The 23,444-nt window shown below is 42.6% G+C and overlaps 1 protein-coding gene across 3 annotated transcripts in view; it reads right to left on the reverse strand.

Annotated features, from left to right (window-relative positions):
- LOC142817922 (trafficking protein particle complex subunit 10-like) overlaps positions 1-23,444 on the reverse strand; it is a 91,771-nt gene that overhangs the window by 43,190 nt on the left and 25,137 nt on the right. For 2 of the 3 annotated variants that reach the window (XM_075895883.1, XM_075895886.1), the window contains exons 8-14: positions 20,069-20,143; positions 18,790-19,050; positions 17,693-17,801; positions 16,323-16,399; positions 13,856-13,947; positions 8,687-8,937; positions 117-352 (exon numbers count right to left, since the gene is read on the reverse strand). In XM_075895883.1, the coding sequence (XP_075751998.1) occupies positions 117-352; positions 8,687-8,937; positions 13,856-13,947; positions 16,323-16,399; positions 17,693-17,801; positions 18,790-19,050; positions 20,069-20,143 (1,101 nt within the window). The remainder of the gene's footprint in view (positions 1-116; positions 353-8,686; positions 8,938-13,855; positions 13,948-16,322; positions 16,400-17,692; positions 17,802-18,789; positions 19,051-20,068; positions 20,144-23,444) is intronic. The other variant, XM_075895884.1, reaches the window with a different exon arrangement.

Genomic DNA, 23,444 nt, shown 5'->3' on the forward strand with positions numbered 1-23,444 from the left:
GGTGATTGTGATCATGCAGAGATGATGAAGATGTAAGAAACAAATGCCCACAATATTTTTAACTAAGAAGCTGAAGAGCTGTGCGACAGTGCTGATGACAATGAGTGGCCTCTTACGGTGGGTGTGTTGGGTACAGACGGTGGTGACTCTAGCCGGTGCAGGTGTAGGGTCAGGGTGCAGCCCTTGAGGGTGGCTGGTAGCTGGCTCGTTAGAGTCAACGACAGCTCCACCTCGCTGCCCTCGGCCCACCGTGGAACTGTTGATGCTGGTGGTGGCAGCGGAAGGAAACCACTAGCCTCGTCCGCCTCAAGCGACACCAGGCCTTCCATGGGCAGAGCCACAGGCCCATCTCCTGGAAATAATGGTGTACAAGGCTTCTTCAAGCATTGCAGTAAGAAACAAGTTCCCATAAACTTTCATTCCTTTCACACTTCTGTCCAAAGCCACATCAAAGCTTTCCATTTAGAATTTTTTGAAGACGAAGATCCGAAACTTGCCTACACTGTTTTCGATGTGAGTCGCCTTAAGGCTGCACTTTTTTACACACACTAGATTAAATGACACATTGTGATAGTGAATTTGTGATACATGTTTTAGTATGTTAGTAAGGCAGTGTCACAGCAGTGACTTTGTGTTGCCTTCACAGACTTCAAGTCTTTTCCTCTTTCACGCACCTCTTTCCACTTGCCAAGCATGGGATAGTCCACTAGAGATCTCTGCATTAACCGCAGCCTTGGGGAGAATTTAATTAATTCGCAGTTATTACAAGAGGCTGCTTTCCCGAAATCTCAAAGCGGCAATCAGTTCTTAGCATGAAGGCCTTCAATTCTCCCATTTGACTTCACTGCCTAACCCCACTAATAAATATTTTATTATCTTAACTTTTCTAATTACCATTCTAAATAATACCTTCAAGCCTTTTAAGGTGGCTGCGACCATAGAAAAAGCAACTGTGAAGAGAGCGAGAAAATAATGTTTTTGCCTGATTTCTTAAGCATATTGGACACATTTCTTGAAACGCCCTGTATTTAATGTTTATTTATTTATTTATTTATTTATTTATTTATTAGCAATACCCTCAGGGTCAATGGCATTATAGAGGAGAGTGGGTACATTCATAAGATTAACAAAAAAAAGCAGCGAGAGAATAACATAACAAACATCTTATACAAAATTAGGCAAAACAAAAAGAAATACAGCAAGCAAGCATAACTGTACACAACAAGCAGGAATTACAAAATGTTGACTATGGCATTTTTGAAAATCGTGTGATTTACAATGATTGCTGTAGGAGAGGGAAGGTGATTCCATTCTAATGACGTACGGGGAATAAATGATTGAGAAAAAGCGGCCGTTCGTGTTGATGCAATACCGACTTTGTGAGCATGATCAAGGCGAGAAGAAACGTACAATGGAAGCAAAATGAGTTCTTCACGCAGATGTTGGTGATAAAATATTTTGTGGAACAACGAAAGTCGGGAAATTTTACGTCGAACTGCTAGGGATTGAAGGTTAAGGGTAGATTTCATTGTTGTTACGCTGGCAGTTCGGTTATAGTTTGACAGGATGAAACGGGCAGAATTGCTTTGCACCATTTCAAGTGAGTTTATGAGATTGTTACAATAATGATCCCAAATACAGTCGACTCCCGGTAATTCGAAGTCGCTTAATAGGAAGTTTCGGTTAATTAGAAATGAGCAAGTGGTCCCATCAGTTTTGCATGCAATCGTATAGAAAAAAATGCTCGATAATTCGAAGTTAGAAACCCGTAATATTGGTTAATTTGAAGTTTTTTCAATCGACAGTCTCGTCGCGACCGTAATTTTACAGTAAAATAGGGAACTTTTCGTATGCCAAAACATCTGCCGGACCGCGCTGGTGTCTTCGCCATCACTACTGTCCGCAGCGCCACAGATCTTGAAGCGGCAATCTTTTTAACGCTGGCAATCTTTTTAACGCTGGTAGAACAAAAAACAACTATGGTGTGAAATTTCGTGATCTTGAATGTATGAGAGCAACCACGTTTCAGTTAGTACGATGATGTCAGCGTTACAAGTGCCAATGACAGATGTTACAGCATCCCGTTTGTTAATAATACTCCGAACATTCGTGAAAAGCACAGATACATTACACGACTTAGTTCCACTGCCCCTCACACGTTCGTACGTTAAAGCACGTGTTGGGGTTGGATGGGAGAGTACTTGGGGTTGGATGGGAGAGTACTGGCATGGTTGAATAATCGGCGGCATCGACTGATTGTTTAGTTGACTTTTGTCGAGACTCGAGTGTGTCACTGCGTCACCCGCGCGCTGGGTTGATTCCACACGTGTTTCCGCGTTTCTGATTTTGAGTGTTGTGGTGGTGACGTACGTTTGATAATGGCAACTCGTGGCCCTTACCGAACGCTAGACCTAGCGACGAAAGTCGAAGTCTTGAAGGAAGTTGACCAGGGAGGCACCACCAAACAAGACATTGCAAGAAAGTACGGCATTAAGCCTAACACGCTGTCGACTTTCATAAAGAATAAGCGCTCAATATTGGATGCGTTTGAAAGTGAAAAATTCAAAACATCGCGGAAGCGGATGCGCACCGGCGCCTACCCCGAGTTGGAGGAAGCACTGCTGATTTGGATCAGAGAGGCACGAAACAACAAACTTCCTCTCAGTGGTGATGTCGTCACGGCAAAAGCGTCATCGCTTGCTGAAATGTTGGGCATCAACGACTTCGCTGCTTCGGATGGGTGGCTTACGCGTTTCAAACATCGCCACGACTTGATTTTTAAAAGCGTGTGTGGGGAGAAGGCGTCAGTCGATGAGGAAACGTGCCTGACATGGAAAGCGGGCAAGCTTCGCGAGTACCTCGAAGAATACCAGCCGGCAGACATTTTTAATGCAGACGAGACTGCGCTTTTTTATCGGCTGCTACCGGACAAGACCCTGACATTTAAAGACGACGACTGTTCTGGAGGCAAAACTGTCAAAACTGTCGCGCTTTTAAACTAATAAAAGTGCCGTTTTAGTGCTTTTTGCTTAATTCGAAGTTCGTTTAATTCGAAGTTTTTTGCGGTTCCCGTGAACTTCGTATTAACGGGAGTCGACTGTACACGGGGCATATTCTAATTTAGAACGAATAAGTATTTTGTACAACAGTAGTTTAAGAGAAGATGGTGCCTTAGCAAAATCACGCCTCAGGTAACCCAGCATGCGGTTTGCATTGTTAATAATATGTTCAATGTGAACGTTCCAGGAGAGGTTGCTAGTAATGTTAACACCGAGATATTTATAGGAAGAAACAGAGTCTATGGTGGTGCTATCAAGGTAGTAAACACGTAATGGGTTATTTTTTCTGGATACACGCATAAATTTACACTTGCTAACATTGAGTTCCATGCGCCACTTTAAGCACCAAGCCGTTATAGAATTAGGTCAGTTTGGAGGGTGATAAGGTCATCGTCACAGATTATTTCTCGGAACACTATGCAATCGTCAGCAAAAAAATTTATATTAGATGAAACGCACGACGTTATATCATTAATATATATTAGGAAAAGCAGAGGGCCGAGAACAGAACGTTGTGGCACACCCGATTGAACGAAGGTATTATTAGAATTTCGGTTGTTAATCGAAACGAACTGCGAGCGAGTAGTTAGAAAAATCTCAAGCCATGCAAGAAGTTTTCGTTCAATATTAAGCTGACGTAACTTGTGTAGTAGTAGTTTATGGCACACCTTTTCCAATCCTTTTGAAAAGTCTAAATAAATGCAGTCAGCAGATGATGATCGATCAAGTATGGCATGAAGCTTATGTGTGAAAGATACTGTGTTTCACATGAGTAACCTTTGCGAAAACCATGCTGTGATCGCGTAAAAAATGAATTTGATTCTAAGAAATTAACAAGGTGTGAAAAAAGAACATGTTCGTGGATCTTACAAGGGATGCTAGTAAGTGAAATGGGTCGGTAATTAAGCAGCGAGTTTTCGTTCCCTGATTTATAAATCGGAATCACCTTCCCCACCGTCCAGTCGGCAGGCAAGCAACCATCGTCAAGTGATTGCTGAAAAATCTTTGTTAAAATGATGGATGAATAGGCGCAAGTGCTCTGCAAGAATTTAGGGCTGATTTCATCACAACCGGGAGCGGAAGAAACTTTGAGTGTTTTAATTACTTTTGCGATTCCGCTTGGTTCAATAATGATTGGAAACATATCAATGTATCAATAATATCAATAATGATTGGAAACATATCAATAATGATTGGAAAGAGGTGGCATGCAGACGTTTTTGGAAAAAGAAAAATTTCGCACAAAGATTTCATTAAAAGGCTTAGCCCACTCTCCCGAATAAATTGCAGCACCGTCGGTGGCGGTTAGATGAACGATATTGTTATCACGAGGATTGATGGTGCGCCAAAACTTTTTAGTGTCAGTAACTAGCATAGTGAGTAATACAGTAAGAAAAGTTCTCTTTGGCTGACCTTAGTGCCGCAACATACTGTAGTTATCATTAGCTAGTGTGTAAGCCGCCCAAAGCATATCATTATTAGAAAGTTTAGCTGATTGGTACAAGCGTTTTTTCTTGTTAGATAAGTGTTTAAGGTTACTTGTATATCATGGAGCATTACAGCTGGAAGAGATAGAGTGAACAGGAATGTATTTCTCCATGAGATCGCTAACTTTCTTAGTAAACATGTTCCAGTTATTTTCCACTGTTTGATTATCAAAATCGTTAAAAAAAGGGTCAAGAAATTCGCCTAGCTCGTTGTTAATTGCTTCGAAATTAGCACAGATATAGTTGCGGACAGGTTTACTTAGTTTTGTTGTTTTGGGACGCAATACATTTAGACTAAATGTGAGTAAAGAATGATCGCTCAGACCTGGTAGATGTGCGAGGTTAGAAACAAAATCAGGCATGGTTGTAAGTACTAGATAAGAGTGTTAGCTGTACCGTTCATTATTCTTGTCGGTTCTTTGACTAACTGAGTTAGTGAAAAAAGAGAGCATAGGTCTAGGAATTCTTGAGCGAACGTAAAGAAGGGAAAAATAGTAGGATGTTCATCAGCCAATTCTATATTTGGCATATTAAAATCACCCAACAGAAACAGGGGGGACGTAGAATAACGAGAAACAAGTATGTTTAACACACCGTGTAGCTCACTTACAGAACTAGACGAGTCAGTAGGTGGGCGATAGGCGCAAAATGACAACTTTCGGGACCCTATTTCAACAAGGGCGCATACAACTTCGAGGTTAGTGCTAACATGAATGCACTGGGATGACAAATCTTTCCAGATACCTAACAAAACGCCACCGCCTCGCCATATCGTTCGATCACATTGGTAGAACAAAAAACAACTATGGTGTGAAATTTCGTGATCTTGAATGTATGAGAGCAACCACGTTTCAGTTAGTACGATGATGTCAGCGTTACAAGTGCCAATGACAGATGTTACAGCATCCCGTTTGTTAATAATACTCCGAACATTCGTGAAAAGCACAGATACATTACACGACTTAGTTCCAGTGCCCCTCACACGTTCGTACGTTAAAGCACGTGTTGGGGTTGGATGGGAGAGTACTTGGTTATCTTTTTGCTACAGCTTTAGCTCGGTTATGCTATCAGTGAAAAGGTCATAAGTGTAGTGCTTTTTGTCTATTATTAGCTTGGTATGGTGCAGCTTGAATCGCGGTGATCTGGGTTGGCTTTTGGCAAAGGCCACGAGCTTTCCCCGAGCCTGACGCGTAGCTGGGGAAAAATCTTCGGTGACGGCGACATTTAGTTCTTTTAATTTTGTACGAGCCGAAAGAATTTTGTGTTTTGTTTTGTAGTTTGAAAACTTAACTATAACTGGCCGAGATTTGCTTTCTTTGTAAGCACCTAAGCGATGGGCGCGCTCGATTTTTATCCGACAGTTATAAAATTAGAAAGCCAGCACTGCAACTACTGCTGACATTAGTTGCACCAATATGTTTTTGCACATAGGGTCTTTCCGAAAAAAGTTGGAAGACCTGGCATGGCTCTTTTTTAGAATAATCGATTGCTTCTAAGAATGCCTGTGTTTAATTCCTTCTGGTATCTTGATTTTTATTCTTTGCATACCTGGGGTCATCACAGCTGATGCCACATTTTCTTGACGTGCACTCGTTTGAGTTACTAAAGTATGTTGCCCCTTCTGGGTAGATATAAACTGTGAATCACATGTGGCTCGTACATGCATCTCGCAGCCCGTGTATGTGCCACATGTGGAAGGGGGAAAGGGTTTCATGATGTACACGCCAAGATTTTTGTGCTACTCAATTTGCAACTAGGGAGTCAAGTTTGTCATACTGTACTATAGTAACCCCTATGCTGATATTGGTTAATACGAATTAGCTTAAGGAGGTGACGACGACAGTGCCTATATTGACTTTGTTGTCTAAATAGATATACACGCAGATAGAAACACTCAAAATGTCTTCGGTATGCTAAGAAATGCTTCGCATTTCAAATGAAAATAGATGTGGTGGTATTACATCGCAGCTTGTCGCATTGAGCTTCATCTGAATAGGCAACCGGTGTCACCTTTATATTACGTGATTTCACGCACGTGGCTTGCTTTATGTCAGCGGCAAACCTTTTGTAGAGCAACACACAAGAACCTGTGCGCCATGGTCAAGCCTTGAAAGCCGCAGCGCAATATAAGTGGCATTGCCACGGGCGCATTTCAGCTGTCAGGGCTCGCCAAGAGAGTGGTACAGCAAGTTCTGCAGTTAAAACGCAAAGATTTTTACTTTATTTTACAGTATTTCGCCAGTCGAGCTAGTCTCCTCTGCACTCTCGAAAGAGAGGAGCCATCATGCCCTTTCTGGTCCACCTCCGAACGTAAACAAACGCCTAAAAGCACAGTACCGCGCAAAGAAGCTGAGTCACTTGATGTTCCGACGGTGCTACTCGGTGTGAAGACATGAGAGGGACATGTGTCATTATTTCTAGATGACTTGGTTACCATTAAATGCTATCAAGACTGCAAACGACTGTGCAGGAGTGTCCCAGAAGCCCAACAACAGCCACCCCGTTATGTGAACAAATGTCGGACAGTCAAGCGCTTCATGCATTGTTCAAGAAAAGGTGTTGCTGCCCCTTCTTTCTGCCTTGGGTGACAAACACGATGGAAAACAACTTTGGATCGTTCAAAACAACACCACTGCTACGCTATGAATGCTATGTCGAAAGTAGGAGAGCCTTCTCCATGTCACCTGCTTCACATGCCAGTAGCGCCACTGACGCCGCTTGCGGCGCTTTTCGGGAGGAGCGCAGCTAGTGCCGTACAACGGCCGCCCAGTGCCTATAGCACAGCATGTGGCCTGGAATTTACAATTAATTCTTGAAGTGAACTAGAAATCACTCCCTCCTCTTTTTAGAAAAAGCCGTATACACAAATTACTTTGCCATATATCCAAAGCTCACAGCAGATGGCCGATTTGAGCATGGTGAGCTGCCTAGTTACCATGGCCACTCCTGGATAGCACCACATGCCCTCCATGCATGCTGTCACACTGAAAGTAAGCTGCACGTTTGCAGAAAAAAGTAAGAAAACTTGCTCAAGGCTATGACACGCACTGAAAAAGGGATGAATCTTCTTGCCCACTTGTCATCCCATTCTCTGTGTATTTTTCAGCCTACCTGCTGGTCTGCAAAGAGAGAGAAAGTGCTTAAAGGGGCCCTGAAACACTTTCTTGAGTAACCAAAGAATTAATTCGCTAGAAAGCGTATTGCCTCACAATTCAACGTCGCAAAAATTTTAAGAATCCATCCAGCACTAGCGAAGTTACAAAGATTTGTCACATGCTGAAATCACACTCTCTCTTCTTTCGTCTCAACGAAAGTGCTGGAAGCTAAGCAGGGAGGGAAGGGAGGGGCAAACAAAAACTTCACGCATGCCTTGTGGCCTTGAACACTTTTTTCTTTTTCTTCGAATACGCAGCTTTTTCAGTGCGATTCCGCCGTGGACAAGTGACGGCCTCTCGCAACGATCTCTGTCACGACCGAGCAAGCCATGTTCAAATCAGCCAATGGCTCATAGATGGGCATTCTAAGTGTAATTTGTAAGCATCTTCCGTCATTTGTCGAGGGAAGAGAAAGCAATTCTTAGCTGACTCTGATAATTTATTGTGATTTCCAGGCCACGTGCTGCGCTATAACATTTGCTCGCATGTTCTCGGGAGCCTCTACTACCGATCGGCAGCATTTTCTGACTATGCTCAAGAAGTGTTGCAGGGCCCCTTTAATATGTGTAGCTAATCCTTGTTACTTTGCTCGTACTTGACGATTCTAAATATTTATGTGGTAGTTGATTCATGAAGCAATATCGACTTTTAATGTAACCATGATTATTTAAAAAAGTGTTGTGGGGCCCCTTTAAGTTTATTAAAATAATAGCAATTAATGAAAATTAATGGAATGTGTTCATTGAAAGCTTGGATCGTTGCAGCACGTCATGGAGCCGGTTTAAAGCATGAGCTTCTTTCTAAATGGCCTCTGAGATCCACTTTGGCCGTGCAAGAAAACACAACGTTAACAACGAGAAACACACCAGGGCACAAAAATGCCAAGGTGCCACTGCCACTTCCAATAATCCAATAAAGGATTGGGGTCCCCTCCGACTTGTTATACTACACAAACAGCGACACAGCACTAGAGCGCATCACACACCCATCTCACTCAGGTTCTGCATGCAAGGCTGGACCTCCTCAAACAGCTGGAGTCGTTCGGCCAGGGGCAGGGCAGGGCAGGTAGCCAGGGCCAGCGCAGCGCGTAGATAGCGCCCCCACTCGCCCGTCTGAGCGTAGCAGTCGAGCAAGCGGCGTTGCCCAATGGCTGCCAACCGGTGCCACCCTTCGTCCGCCTGGCTTCTCACGAGCTCCACCAGGAAGGGAACTGCCTTCTGCGGCTCACCCAGCTGGCTGCATGGATGTGATACAAAAAATTTAGTATAGTGTGCACTACCACGCAAGAATGGTCACAGCAGAGCTGGTGAGTACCTAGCTGATCCTTGCTTGCCTGGGATTTTTTCCCTCTCACTTCTCTCTTTCCCACCTCTTGCTACACTGTACTATACATTGCTACGCTCGCTCTTTATCTCTCTCTTTTTTGTCTGTTTCTTTCAATCCCTTCCTTTCTATATTTATTTCTGTATGTTCCTATCTTTCCCTCTCTTTTTTTCCTATCTTTCTATTTTTCTATTTCTCTTGCTTTCATTGTCTTTTTCTCTCTCTCTTTCTGTAGTCATTCTCACACCGTCTATACTTTTGCCGTTCTACCCTTTCTATTTCTCTTTTTCTATCTTTCTTTTTCTCTCTATGTACTCATTATCCCCTTCTCTTTTCCCCCTCCTCCCTCTCAGTTCTCTAGCTTTTGCTATACTATACAATACAAGCTATTCGCGGCACAGTATAAACAGTTTCACATCTCCTCTGCAAGTTCCCAGCTCTTGTGAACACTCAGAAGCAGCTCACAACTGAACACCGCCACCCCAGTCTGCCCTGTGTGTCCCCACTGAACTTCCTATTCCTAGTCGGCTGCAAGGATCACCATCATACCACTCTTGAGGCCCTGATCTCCTTTCTCGAACACGGAAACCCTATTGAGTGGCTTTTCTAAGCCGCTCAACACGGTAAACCAGGCGCTTCTCTCCTGCCTCTACTCCAATCACTATCTTTTTCTTATCCTCTTCTCTCTTTCTACCTCCTTCATTCCCCGCCCCTCACGGGTGTTTCGGTCGAGGTGTCCTACAGACAGTTACCGAGTGCTCTTCCCTTCTTTTCTCTCTTCTTCATCTTTCTTTCCCCTATACAGCCAAACCCCTATATAAGAAACACTGATATAAGAGACAAATGGGTGTAAGAGACTCCAGTGTGTCTGCATTGAAATAAGGACTGATGAGAAGATGCCTACATGGTACCTTGCTTGTAAGAGACACCTCACATAATAGACAAGAAATGCTCCCCAGTGCATGTCTCTTATAAAAGGGTTCAACTGTACCAAGAATCACCAATTATACTACGCTCAGCTAGAGTGCCTGGATAGCCGAGTGGTTACAACACTCCCCTTCAGATCATGGGTATGCGGGTTTGAATCTTCTCTCACCAAGAAAACTTTCTTTCACAAAACCTTTTCTCTTTGTTTCAGGTATCTCTTTCTCTCTCTCTCCCTGTACTCGTTCTCCCGGCCACCCAAGTTACTGCCTCCCATGTCGGAAAAATAGCCGCACACATTCTGGGAGCGAAGTGGTCGGGGAAGAAGCAGGCGTAAACGAAAAGAAAGGCATGAAGAGAGTGTGCGCCGATTCACGATGATAAAATTTTTCTTTTTTCAACTTACAGAAAACTTTGAACATATAAACCCTGCTGTAAACAGAATTCTGGGCTTTTATGTATCACAATCACTACACAGTTATGTACTTTACTACACTGTACAACAGTGATCTGCTATGCCACTTGTCATGCTAATGCTCCTATCTCTAATGCCCCTCTCCTCTCTTCCTTTCTTGCTTTTCTTTTTGCACATCTTGCTCTACTCATCCAAAACTTTCCAGGTAGGGCAATAGCGATCAAGGCGTATATAAGCATACCGAGAAATGGAGTTGCTTTCTTGATGAAGACAAGCCACCTTGTCAAAACGCTGGCTCTAGCACCATCCCAAGTACAACTAGCTTTCATCCGTTTGAGCTGCCATCATTCCCTGATCTATAGAGTTTCCTAAAATTAACTAGAAAAACTCTAGCACTGCGATCATTCAGCGACCATGGGAATGATGGGTAGTACACATATTTGCCTAGTCTTTGTACTTGCAGGCGGCGAATCGCCCTTGCGGCTTCGTTTATTGCTGGTTTCAGTTTCGTTTTGAATGAAAGAACAAATTCTTTTTAATTCTGTGACTCGATTCGAAACGATAAGCCTAAAAAAATAACGTGGTGAAGCACAATCAATGAACATTTGTTGATTTTTGTTTCGTGAGAAAACAGCTCCAAGCAACAAGAACACACACTGAGCCAGAAGCAGGACAAAAGTATGAAGATTCGACAAATCTGTGCACTACCCATCATTCCCATGCTCGCTGAAGAGCTGTGCGTTTCAGCTCCCGTAGAAACTAACACCTGAGTTCCCTCTAGTGTATATTAGGCAACTCTATGTCCTGAACTTCTGCCTTCTTTGAATAGCATGATGAGGCACACAGTTGCTCGGGGATCTGCCTTGATGTTGAGTACTTGGAGTTCTCTGACATGGCAATTTTGGACTCCTTCCCCACTGAAATGTGGATGCCATGACTGGGAATCATATTCATGCTCTCATGCTTTGCACATCAACAGCACACCCTTTACACCACCATGGCAGGTAGATGGATTTACAAACAATGAGAAAAGACATTCACTAAGAACAATATCATTTTCTACGAATAAAGGGCACAGATTCTTCATGTAGCACTAAAAGGTAAGAAGTAGTGGAGGGCAGTGACAGCCAGAACATCTCATGATTTGAGTGAATTATTGCAGAAGCTCCACAAGATGGTGGGAGCAATTTAGCGGGAATACATAAAACATGATTGCAAAAAAGATTTGTGTAAATGATATGTGCATAAATTCAGCATGCTGATGGTAAAACTTTGCCTGTATCCAAATTGTGCCCTAACATTAAGACTTATTGGCATTTAGCTGCATTGGTCTTGTTTGCATGCATGATATATGCACTTCAAATAGCCTATCTCTCGCTTCATTGTGAGATGACATTTGCGATAGTACCTACCCATTTGATTTCAAAGCACCATGTTCTTATAATAAATGCCAGCTTATTTATTTTCTTGCTACTTGTAATATTTGCATACACCAATATATAATGGCCCTGTATCATCAAGTGATTGATATATATAGTGAGAAATTTTAACAAATAAATTATCTTAATTAAGCAGAAGCTATAAGCCAAAAACAAGGCTACTCTGCCTAGTTTGCAGGCTAGCCTTTTCTAAAACTGTCATTCAGAAACCTACTTCAGCAAGTACTTTCACAGTAACTAACTTCAATCATATATACTGCACATAAATTAACAACTGCAGATAATCACCCCCCCCATGCTTTTCTAGACTATTATCAAACTGCTTTGTATAGCTGCGTGACTAAAGAAACACATGCCTCGGTTCATTCCCTTTCTTTTTTTCAGTCCATACTTGCAGTTCAGATGCATACTTGCACACACCTTCGCCTACAGTCATGTAACTTGAATGCTCTAGCATAGCTATTACTATTTGTATGTACAATGATTCACAGTGCTGCTCACTAAGCCCCGCCAGCATCCAAGCCGTACAGACCTGCTTCTGTATTCATTTTTTCATGTTTTAAATACCTTGTTGGGAAGTTAAATATTATAGCAACAAAATGCGCAAACCTCTAGCTGCCACCACATGTATCTTGGTTAGTTACCGTATTTACTCGCGTAGTGAACACACGCATAATAAATAAACCCCCAACTTCAGTCGTCAAAATTTGAATTTTTTCTTTCCCCTGCGTAATAAACGCACCCCTTACATTCTTCTTCTGCAGTACTGCTAACTGAAACTTGGCGCCTTTCTGCCAGTTGGATCCCTTCTATTTTCTATTATTATGCAAACCCCTTGGCTCAATCCTTCCCTACCCCCTTCGCCAGTTGCCACGCGCCGTAATGTTCTTCTTTTTATCTACATGCAGCACATTCACTGAATGATTGAATGAATAAACTTTATTTGAAGTCCGGCAGTTTTCTTCGGGCGAGGTTTTCTTTTGCTGCTTTTTTTTATTATCCATGCATCACAGCAGTGCTCACGAACATTGCGCGTCTAGAGACGTCGCACCTGACAAGACCACAGCGAGTGAAGGTCACGATACTGCCCGCGCCATCCGACGATCACTTCCTGCAAATACGGATCTTCAAGGCCCAACGATGTACACACAATTTTCGAGCAACACCGACAGTATTTGCTGTCGCGCTGTCGCGAGAGGCCATTCGTCGCTATTGCGTCGCAAGATTCTAGAAAACCAGAACAAATCACTTGTCACCCAGAAAAGATCTTAACGATTTCCGCAACATGGTAGCACCCCTGATTCTCATTCCACTTCACTTGTCCTACGCACCTACAGGAACTTCTCATGTGGAAGCGAGGCGGCGACCGTATTTTGTCATTAATCTTGTCATCGACGGCTTGTTTTGATGCTTCGGGGGTAGCTTGCTGCAATGTTGGTTACTTGCTACAATGTCAATGGCGGCGTCACAGTCAATGTGCGAGGTTGCCGTGAGGTTGGCGAAGTTTGTCATAGCGCCCGCTTCTGGGCGATCCTCGAGATCACAGCGGACACCACTGTTACAGTTGGGGGAAAAGATAGCCGCAAAACGCTTTTATGGCGTGCACGGGGGATGTGAAGACAGCTTGCAGAAGATAGCGCCACCAACCACTAAAGATGAGTAAGGTGCAACAAAGAAGCTGTTCTCAAACAGTGTACGTGCATGCCAATTGCGAAAAGCTACACGGCTAAACTTTTATTTTTTGCATTATCGCATTTTTTGCTCATTCCGAAAAGTTTTCATAAAGTTTACCTCGCATAATAAACACGCCCCAAATTTCACTCAAATTTCTAACAAAAAAATGCGTTCATTACGCGAGTGAATACTGTAGTTAAGCCAAATTTCCTGGCACAAAAGCAACTACGACTACATAGCCCTACTACCATATGCGTGTAGTAGTTTGAACGTTCAGCAGCACACAAAGTGACAAAGATGACAGAAAGGGCTCTTTCTATAGCTTGCGTTACCACGTGGGTTTTTAAATTTTTCCATGCAGTGCTCATCGACCACTCACATGTACAGCTCCGCCAAATCTCTGCCGACTAGCCTCGCCGACCGTAGCCGTCCTGTGTGTTTGAACATGATCATGGTGTGCTCTGACAGATCCTGCAGAGAAAGAGCAAAAAGACCAAGGCAGCATTTAAATAGCAAGTGGATACAAACTGCCACTCATAATTCTGCTTAATATAAGACAGTACCTAATTATGTCAACTAGATCAATGCACAAGCTATATATAATGTAGGATTATAATTTATAGCGTGCAGCTTTGTCACAGTCTGTATCATTGTTATTGTTCCCTTTTGAATTCGAAGTGAAAAGCAGACTTGTGTGATTTCCACATTAGGTCATGTCTTGACATAAAATTATGCAGCATGCCAACTACAAAAGCTAGCAGGACTTGCAAATGCTTTGCAGTTATGTGCAAAGGTGCACAGATATTTTGTAGATAGGCTTGTGCAAATATTCGCGCACTTCAAACATTTGATCAAATAATAATGTATTTCAATTTGATTCAATTTAAATTTAAATAATTGAAAATTTCAAAGCATTCAAAATGACAGAATGGGTGTATATTACACAGCGTGTAAAAATGGTTTCTCTATGTGAGGGAGTAATATAGCGTGAATACACATTAAAAAAAATTCCGCGCAGCTACGAAGCCTCGCTTCCAATTGTGATGCTAACCACTAGGCTCATGCGAATAATGAATCTTTGGTACAAAGTGAATTTGAAGCGAATGGTGATATTGGTCAAATAACTTCAAGTCGAATTAGAATAGTACATATCGCATACTATAGAGAAAAAATAACTACAATTGCCATGACCCAACTAACCTGCACAATATTTCTTTAAAATTAAAAATGGCCTTCTTTGTCATTTCTTATGTTTAAAGAAAGTAGGAACAACTTTGAATTGTAACAGGGTTTGACTTTAAGTAGCATGCAAATGATAATCAGTAAAAAATATATTGTTTTAAAATTTCCTACACTTATATCATACAGGCCAGTATAACATGCTTTTATTATTATCGATGTGAAGGTAGTAAATTCATTTAACCTTGAAGTGGGACTTTCAGCATTGTTGATTTCCTCTGATTAAATGTTTTCCCGGCTTCCCACCTCTTAACTGGAGAGAAACCACCTTTACTGGGGATTACATGCGGGCTAACATACACTTATTTGTTCATCTCGAATACTTTAAAATTTTCGATAAGTTAGGTTCAAATCAAAGCAAATTTGAATACTGTAATATTCGTTTGAATATTTCAAGCATTTGAATATTTACACAAGCTTACTAATCACAATCATGATCAATCCTTGTACAGAAGATTTCACGGAAGCCAATGTTTGGACAAGTTGTCTCATGTTTTTTTCAAGGAAACAACTGACAGGACTACTTGGCGAAAAATACGTCCCTAATTCAGTATGACCACAAATGAAGTGACACTCATTTTTTCAAATGATGACAAATTTTATCTGGGTATTATTACATTGAGATGCAATGCTACAAAAAAGTCTGCAAATAAATTTTTCCTGTTGCCTGCATTGTAAGAAAAAATAACATTTCTGTCTTACTATTCATTTTCTCAGACTGCCCCATTTTTCTCAAGTTAAAAAGCAAAACACTACGTTGTGACTGTATTCAGAAGTCTCGTGCAAATATGCTTCAAATATACAAATGAATATTACAGTATCTGGACTTGCTTTGGTCTGAACTAAAAGTATTGAATACTTCAAAGTACAGTTAGAAATGAATGATTAGATGTAAATTAATCTACATGCAAGCTCGTGTAAGCGTAATTTCACTGCAGCGAAGGGATGCTAAACAGTGAAAGCACTTATTTACCTATTTCAATCGGCATGTAATCACCCTGCAAAAAAGGTTTGACAGTAATAAAGTAACGCTAAGCTGTGAAAACACGTATCCAAAAGAAATCTGCACTGCCACGAAGCCAGACTTCAAGGTTAAATTAAGACACTGTCATATCAATTCATTTTTTAAGTTTAAAAGCTTGTTATATCGGCTTATATGCTTTAAGTTTAGAAAACTTTAAACGTAACAAATGTTACAGGTTATCACTTGCATGCTACTGAAAGTCTAAACCTTCTACTATTCAATGTTGTTGTCACTTTCGTTGAAGCAAAAAAAAAAGGCATTTGCACAGGCCTTGTTTCATTTTTCACAAGATACTGTGCAGGTTAGTAAGGTCATGACTGATTTGGCCATTTGTTTTTATATTATGGCATCCATACTATTCAAGTTTGATTCGAAATTATTCTACCAAAATCACTATTAGCTTTGAATCTAAAATTCACTATTTTTTGCACAAGCATAGTATTCACAATTTACAATTTTGTAAGCACTGATGCATGTGCAGGTCTGAGAGCTGCTTGTGATGTAAATGGCTACCTATTTTTTTTTTAATACCACAGAAATCAATTGTAAAGTGTTGACTAGTGTTGTCAGAGGGGCTCCTTACCAGGTAGTGTTTGAGAAAGGATTCCTTGGAAGAGAGTGCCTCCCTGAGCTGACTGTGCGGCGACTGGCTGTCCAGCTCTGCGCACAGAAGAACCAGAACACAACGAACTTTGAAATAACGGTCACTCACTAGAACATCAGCGCAGTGTAGGGCACCCATCCTCAAAAGTGCTATGATCATCCACAGCTGGGAATGACTACTAAATTGTATTACTTTGTGGTGTGACCCACAGACAGTTTGCACTCGGTGATCCATAACATGAGGTGGTGAAAAAACCTTTGAAAGTTTAGGCTTTGAGTTTACCGTCTACTTCATTCAGATTAGGGTATGCACAGCATATTATGCATGCAGTTGTGGAGTAGCAACACTGGTGTACAAGTCCACAACGATCATGCCAGTAGCAAGAGGAAGAACACCGCCTCTGCTGCAGTGTTCAGCTGCACTATTCATCTGTGCAGAATAGTGCATCAACTTACATTAATAGTGCTTCTAGCACTGTCGAAATTTGGGCTTGTTGGTGCATTGTGACGACTGAAAATAGCGCTAAGAAACGGGGACACAAGACGAGGACACACGGCACAGGCGCTAACTTCCAACATCATGATGTTGGAAGTTAGCGCCTGTGCCATGTGTCCTCGTCTTGTGTCCCCGTTTCTTAGCGCTATTTTCAGTCGTCACAGTGCTTCTAGCACTCACTCCAGCATTGACTATAGCATCTCTAGAGACCTTGTAAAGCCTATAAGCTTCATAGGCAATGTAAACTTGTGTACACTGAGAACACACATCATGCACCTTCAGAACTATGCCAACAGTTGACATGAACATGCGGGTGCCCACATAAATGCAATAAAAAAAATATTGCTGCACTTAAAAATGTAATTGGTCCCTCATAAAGTGTTGTGAACTAGACATGATCAGGATGTTGTTCATTTTACAACTACGAGAAAGATTAACTTGTCGTTCCGTCGAAAATGCTCTCGCCTTTCTCTTTTTCATAAAATTTATCATTACAATCCATCTTTAAAAGAGAGCCTTCTCTCTTCCCTTTCTTACATTTCATTTCGTTTCGATCATTGCTTTAAAGTAGGTGTGGCATTTTGCCGAACATCCCACTACAGTGATTCCTTCATTCCCAGAACAAGCAAAGACTGGAACTGCCTTTACGCTGCCTCCGCATCCCTCATCAACCCTGCAAACTTCAAACTCTCCATTTTGCAGCAATTGTAACATTTCGCTTACTTTTTGTTGTATAACCCCCACTCCTTTCTGTAAAGTCTTCGGGCATGGAAAGTATTCAAATAAACAAATAAATAAATAAATAAATAAATAAATGGCGTGAGCCGCGAGACGGTGTGGTACCGGACACTCACCAGCAGCTGGTGACTGCATGCCTGAAAGCAGCGCTATCACCGTGAGCAGGTGCTCAGAAGTAGACTCCCTGCCAGGCATCAGGCCACACAGGTCACCCAAATACTTCAACTGCAGGTGACAAAGTGGACGCATGAGATGAACAGTTAGTCTCCTTGAAGCCAAACAGCGAGCCAAGTTCTGTGGCATCTATCGTGAACAGACGCGGCCCTTGTTTCCCGGTCAAACGAGGTTGCAGACATTCGGATGCCTGCTTCGCAAATCGGTCCGAATCTCTTATTGCCTCTCTCTCCCATTTTTTATTTCCCCCAATCTTGCCTTGCAGGCTGCAGAAGCTAGCTCTACACTTTTTCTGCCACTAAGCCAGGACACTCCAACGACGCACCACACATTAGCAGATTAGCATTCAAAGAACATGCTACTGATTTTGTGAATAAGCCAAAGAATGGTGTGGTTAGACACTTTTGGTATCACGTTGCACAGTCATCCTCAAAACAGCCCATATCTATATTCCCTACATGTTGACTTTGGTAAATAAGATTTTTATTAAAACTGCATGATTTTGACACATCATAACAACTCTCCGTAAGTACCATCTTCTTAGCCAAAAGTGTACTGATGAGACTCGACCAGGGAACAAGCCCAACTCTTGTACCGATTGACACCTTCAAGACCGAGCTGAATGCCCATATGCATGGAACTAGTTGTGCGCAAATAATGGTGCAAGAACTAATGGTGCAACTAATAGTTTAAAAATAACTTTACCAGATTGAATATGAAATACATGTAGTGCCTTCCTATAACTCCTCTGAAAATACTTGTAAAACATGAAACAGTAGTTGAAGTTGATAATAGATGGAGGCTCACAAGGTGATAGGCATGAGAAATGAACAGAACTGGTCAAGTGAGGCATGTTTCAGTCAGGCTACAAATAGCCAACAATTATACGTGAGGGCTCGTCTATCATTCTTGCTCTGGCAACAAAAGACGAGGCCCGTTTTGAAACAGTATCTTCGACCTGACAACTTTAGAGTTCGATTACTTTTTACTCTGGAAATGATAGAGTTATCAACAGACTGTCACAGGGTGCACTACTTGCCTTTTCTCTGGCATAGGACCACAGCCCCACAGTGTGCAAGGAGTATGCTGCACCGTTCACCATGGTAGATGGCTGCTGTGGCTGTTGCTGTTGCTGCAGCTGCACTGGTTGTTGCTGCTTCTCTCCCTGTCGCGATGGTGACGGTGTGGCGTTGGCAGCAGGTGCCACTTCTTCTGCTGGGCCATCACCCTCGCATGCAGACAGCACCTCTAGGCAGCTGGTGAACACCCAGCAAGCCACTGCGCCTGGCGGTGTAGTCAACTAGGAGCAGTGACAAGGCAAGATTTCTGTTTTACCTAAGGTTAAACACTTTTATTTACCGGCTGGCAAAAAAAAAAGAGCTGGCTAACCATCCCATGTGTACATGCACAAAAATGCCCCATAAAGTGAACAGGAGGCTGACTACTGCTGTAGCTCAACTGGTAGAGCATCGGACGAGCTATCTGAAGGTTGCAGGTTCGGTCCCGACCGGCAATAAGTTGTTGTTCTTTTTTACTTTACCTCTTTCAGATTTATACACCCCATTTTCAATAGACTACCAATAACAGTGCCTGTATGAAGTTGTTATATCAAGGTTTAACTGTAAACATAACAATAAGCGAAGGCACATACTACAACTGCCTTCCAAATAAAATGGATCAAGATACTGAACTTGGTGAGAAATTCTTAAAGAGCGCTATCCTGGAAAACATCAAATCTCACAGCCTTACCACTCTGTCAGAAACATGAGACTAGAGCAAGTAGCAATGAACTAGGGTGAACTAGAGCAAGCAGCAAGGGAACAGTGCATCAACTGGTGCGCCTGTTGGGCCGATAACATAGATGTTCTCGACAGCAGCACCAGTGGTCAGCCACAAACACATTCCAACATGTTTGCTATTTGAGCCACTCAAAAAGGCCAAGGCACTTCCTGTGAGCCAATGAGAGCTTACACCATGAGAAACTCCTGTCCACGACAGCACTCCCATGGCACTCATACAGCCAAAAGAACTACGAATAAATCCCTAAATGACCAAAAATTCCTTAACTCCAGTTACAAGAGAATGCAACTAGCCCAACCTTTTGCTTTAAATGCAATTATACCTTTTTCACTAATTTACCGACACTCCAACATATATAAAAGCGCACATGATGTCCTTGTGCGCAAATGTACACACCTGCTACTAGTGCGTATGAAGCAGTTTTCTAGGCATATTTACACCATCGATTTTCACCCATGCTCTTCCTAAGACATGCAAGCGTTCGTACTGTAGCACATCTTGCAAAAGGAATTCCTCACCTCCAGTATTCCTAGCTCGTGGACGGTGTTGTGTAGGAACGAGAGGGTACGGGATGCCATCTCGGATGTTCGATTCTGGAAATAAGAATGCACATCAATATGCGCGTAAGTATAATCATGCTGCGAAATTGGCTCTTCTTCCAAAAACAGAGAGAAGAAGGACAATATAGTCAATGTGGAGTTGTCTGATCTCTCCGATCCTCAAATTCACTTTTATATGCCACTGCTTGTGACTTGTATTCACATATCTAAAGCCAAAAATTATCGATGAGCTTTTCTGGCCCCATTAACATCATATAAAAACAAGAGAACCACATACCACTCACTTGGTTTCGTGGTCCAACAGAGTTTTCAAGTTCTGCTGTGTGTAAACATTTACTAGTATATGTCCCACGATTGCATCCCCCGTCAGAAGCTGTCTTTGTTTGCCGCAACCCTCAACTGCACGTCATGAGTACATCTGTTCTAAGACAGCAAAGCCACAGCTAGTTCTGCATAGTGTACTGTATTTACTTGCGTAATGAACAAACTTTTTTTTCTCAAAAAATCAAAGCAGAGTTGGGGGTGTGTTTATTATGCGGAGCAAATTTTATTGAACTTTTTGGGATAAGAAAATAATGCGGTAATGCAAAAAAAAGTTTGGTCGCTTAGCCTTTCGCAATCGACGTGCACGAACACTGTTTGAAAACGGCTTTTTTGTTGCACTTCCCTCACCTTGGGTGGTTGATGGCGCTATCTTTCCCAAGCTGTGTCTGCCCCGCCCGCACACGACATAAAAGCGCTTTGCGACCATTATTGCTAGCAATCAATTAACCGCAACAGTAGAATCTGCTGTGACCTCGAGAGGCGCCCAGAAGCGTGCGCTATGATGTACTTCGCCAACTTCACGGCAACCTCACACGACGATCGCGACAATGGCGTTGACATTGTAGAAAGTAACTAACAATGCAGGAAGCTACCACCAAAGCATCAAAGCACACCGTCAATAATAAAATTAGCAACAAATGCAGTAGCCACCTCGCTGTCCACATGAGAAGTTGCCATAGAAAAGGTAGCCTATATCTTGCCTTCGTTGAGGTACGCACAGATAACAAGCACAAAGAGAAAATTGCAACCGAAGCGAGAATTAGGGATGTTACCATGTTATGTAAAAAGTGACAATCTTTTCTGGGCAACAGGCAATTCTGGGCAACAGGCGATTTTTTCTGGTTTTCCAAAAACTTGTGACGCGATGGCGACGAAGGGTCCTTCACGACCGCCATAGCGACAGCAAATGAAGTTGTCGTCACTCAAAAATTGCGTGCATGTGGTTGGGCTTTAAAGCTTTGTATTTGCAGGAAGTGACTCTCGGTTGGCGCAGGCAGTTTCGTGACCTTCACTCTCAGTGTGCTTGTCAGCTGTGTGTCTCTACACTCACATCGTTCATGAAACCTGCTGTGGCGCATTGACAATTAAAATACGCCAGGCCTGCGCGGTAGGCGCAGCACAGTCACAGCGAAAGCCAGAAGAGCAGCCTTTCAGAGCCTTTTCAAAACACTCATTCGGTAACTACTGCAAGCACACTTGCTTGGTACCCACTAGGGCATTAATAATAAAGTTTTTGGCAGTAAGCCGGCATTCGCTATGCTATTTTTCTTCATTCTTCTGAGAAGCATGGTATCCGCTAAACACCTGCTAGGAATTTTGTGCCGATTGTCCATGCAGTGGCTGACGACTATGAGGAATTATGGCTGAACTGTGTATGTGCCACAGGTAATAAGGGAACAACAACAAGCTTTTGTGATGGTTTAGAGTATTGGACGGCCTACTCGTTACGCCATTCGCATGGTGCGATGACTAGTTCTTCTTTCACTGTTGTAAAATGCTTTATAAGTCGTATTAATGTGATTGCTTTCCCGACATCAAGCCTGCCGAAGGCAAGTCTGACAACAAGTCACAAGCACCGGTGTAGCTCAGTGGTAGAATACTGGGCGGGCACCCAGCGGACCCGGGTTCAAGCCCCACTGTGCCATTGGTGCAAGGTCATGCCTGCCTAAGGCAAGTTTGACAACAAGTTACAAACACCAGCGTAACTCAGAGGTAGATTATTGGGCTACCAACCAGCGGACCCTGGTTCAAGCCCTACTGTTTCATTGGTGCAAGGTTTTCTTTCTAATTTCGCGCGATGTGGTTACGGACACCGGTGGTGGCAGCAGCGGACAACAACTACTATGCGTGACCCCAAAAGTGATCTCATAACAACTTTCGCTGTAAAAAGACAGTATACGTGCCGCGCATAGATATAAAGAAGTAAAATATGGCGCGCAGCAGCAGGCAAATGGGGGGAAAGAGTGAGCCAAGGTGGCCGAGAGGGGTCGGCATTATAATAAGATATGGAAGAGATCCAACGAGCAAGGAGTCACCAGGAGTTGATTAGTGGGACTGCAACGGAGATTGTAGGGAGTGCGTTTATTATGCAGGGAGAAAAAATATCCAAATTTTGTCGACTGAAGTTGGAGGTGTGTTTATTATGCGAGTGCGTTAACCACGCCAGTCAATATGCTATATGTAGGACACAAGCTCAATTTCACCATGTGGCACTCTAAGTATTCCCTGACAAATTTTTTACACATAACTCAGCATGAAATTCATCCATTTATGTCATTTACAGGTCTGGTTCGTTAGTGATGAATGCTTGCAGCCAGAACACATCATACATGTTTTTATTGCTCATTAAGTACTAAAGTCCTCTCATCAAACATTTTTTCTGTGTTGCTCTCCACTATGCATAAAGCTAAAGCAACAAAACAAACCAAGGAACCAATTTACATGATCCAAATCACACTGAAAACGATGTGGGAGCGAGGAAATAAGGAGAAGCAAACTTGCAAACTTTCACCAGCAAACATGTGACACAGCTTGGTGAGACTACAAGGTTTGCTGTGGTGTAATGCTATGACAACACCTAGCATTCACTCAGCAACTTTCAGCTTGTGCCTGCAAGACTTTGGTGTGCAGCTCTGTCCTTCTCTGCTTTTATTAGTTTTGTTCTTGAATGGTTAGCCACGCAACACATGACAGGTGTGAAAAAAGATAGCATTTCTATGAGAGGGCATCAAATAAAGAGACAGGAAGGTTAGGTAATGATTGATATGTGGGGTTTAACGTCCCAAAACCACCACATGATTTTGAGAGACGCAGTAGTGGAAAGCTCCGGAAATTTCGACCACCTGGCGTTCTTTAACGTGCACCCAAATCTAAGCACACAGGCCTACAACATTTCCGCCTCCATCAGAAATGCAGCCGCCACAGCCGGGATTCGATCACGCAACCTGCAGGTCAGCAGCCGTGTACTGAGGACCACCGCGGCGGGGTAGGAAGGTTAGGTAAGCATTGT

The sequence above is a fragment of the Rhipicephalus microplus genome, chromosome 5 (genome assembly GCF_043290135.1).
Source record: "Rhipicephalus microplus isolate Deutch F79 chromosome 5, USDA_Rmic, whole genome shotgun sequence".
In the NCBI taxonomy this organism is placed as follows: domain Eukaryota; kingdom Metazoa; phylum Arthropoda; class Arachnida; order Ixodida; family Ixodidae; genus Rhipicephalus; species Rhipicephalus microplus.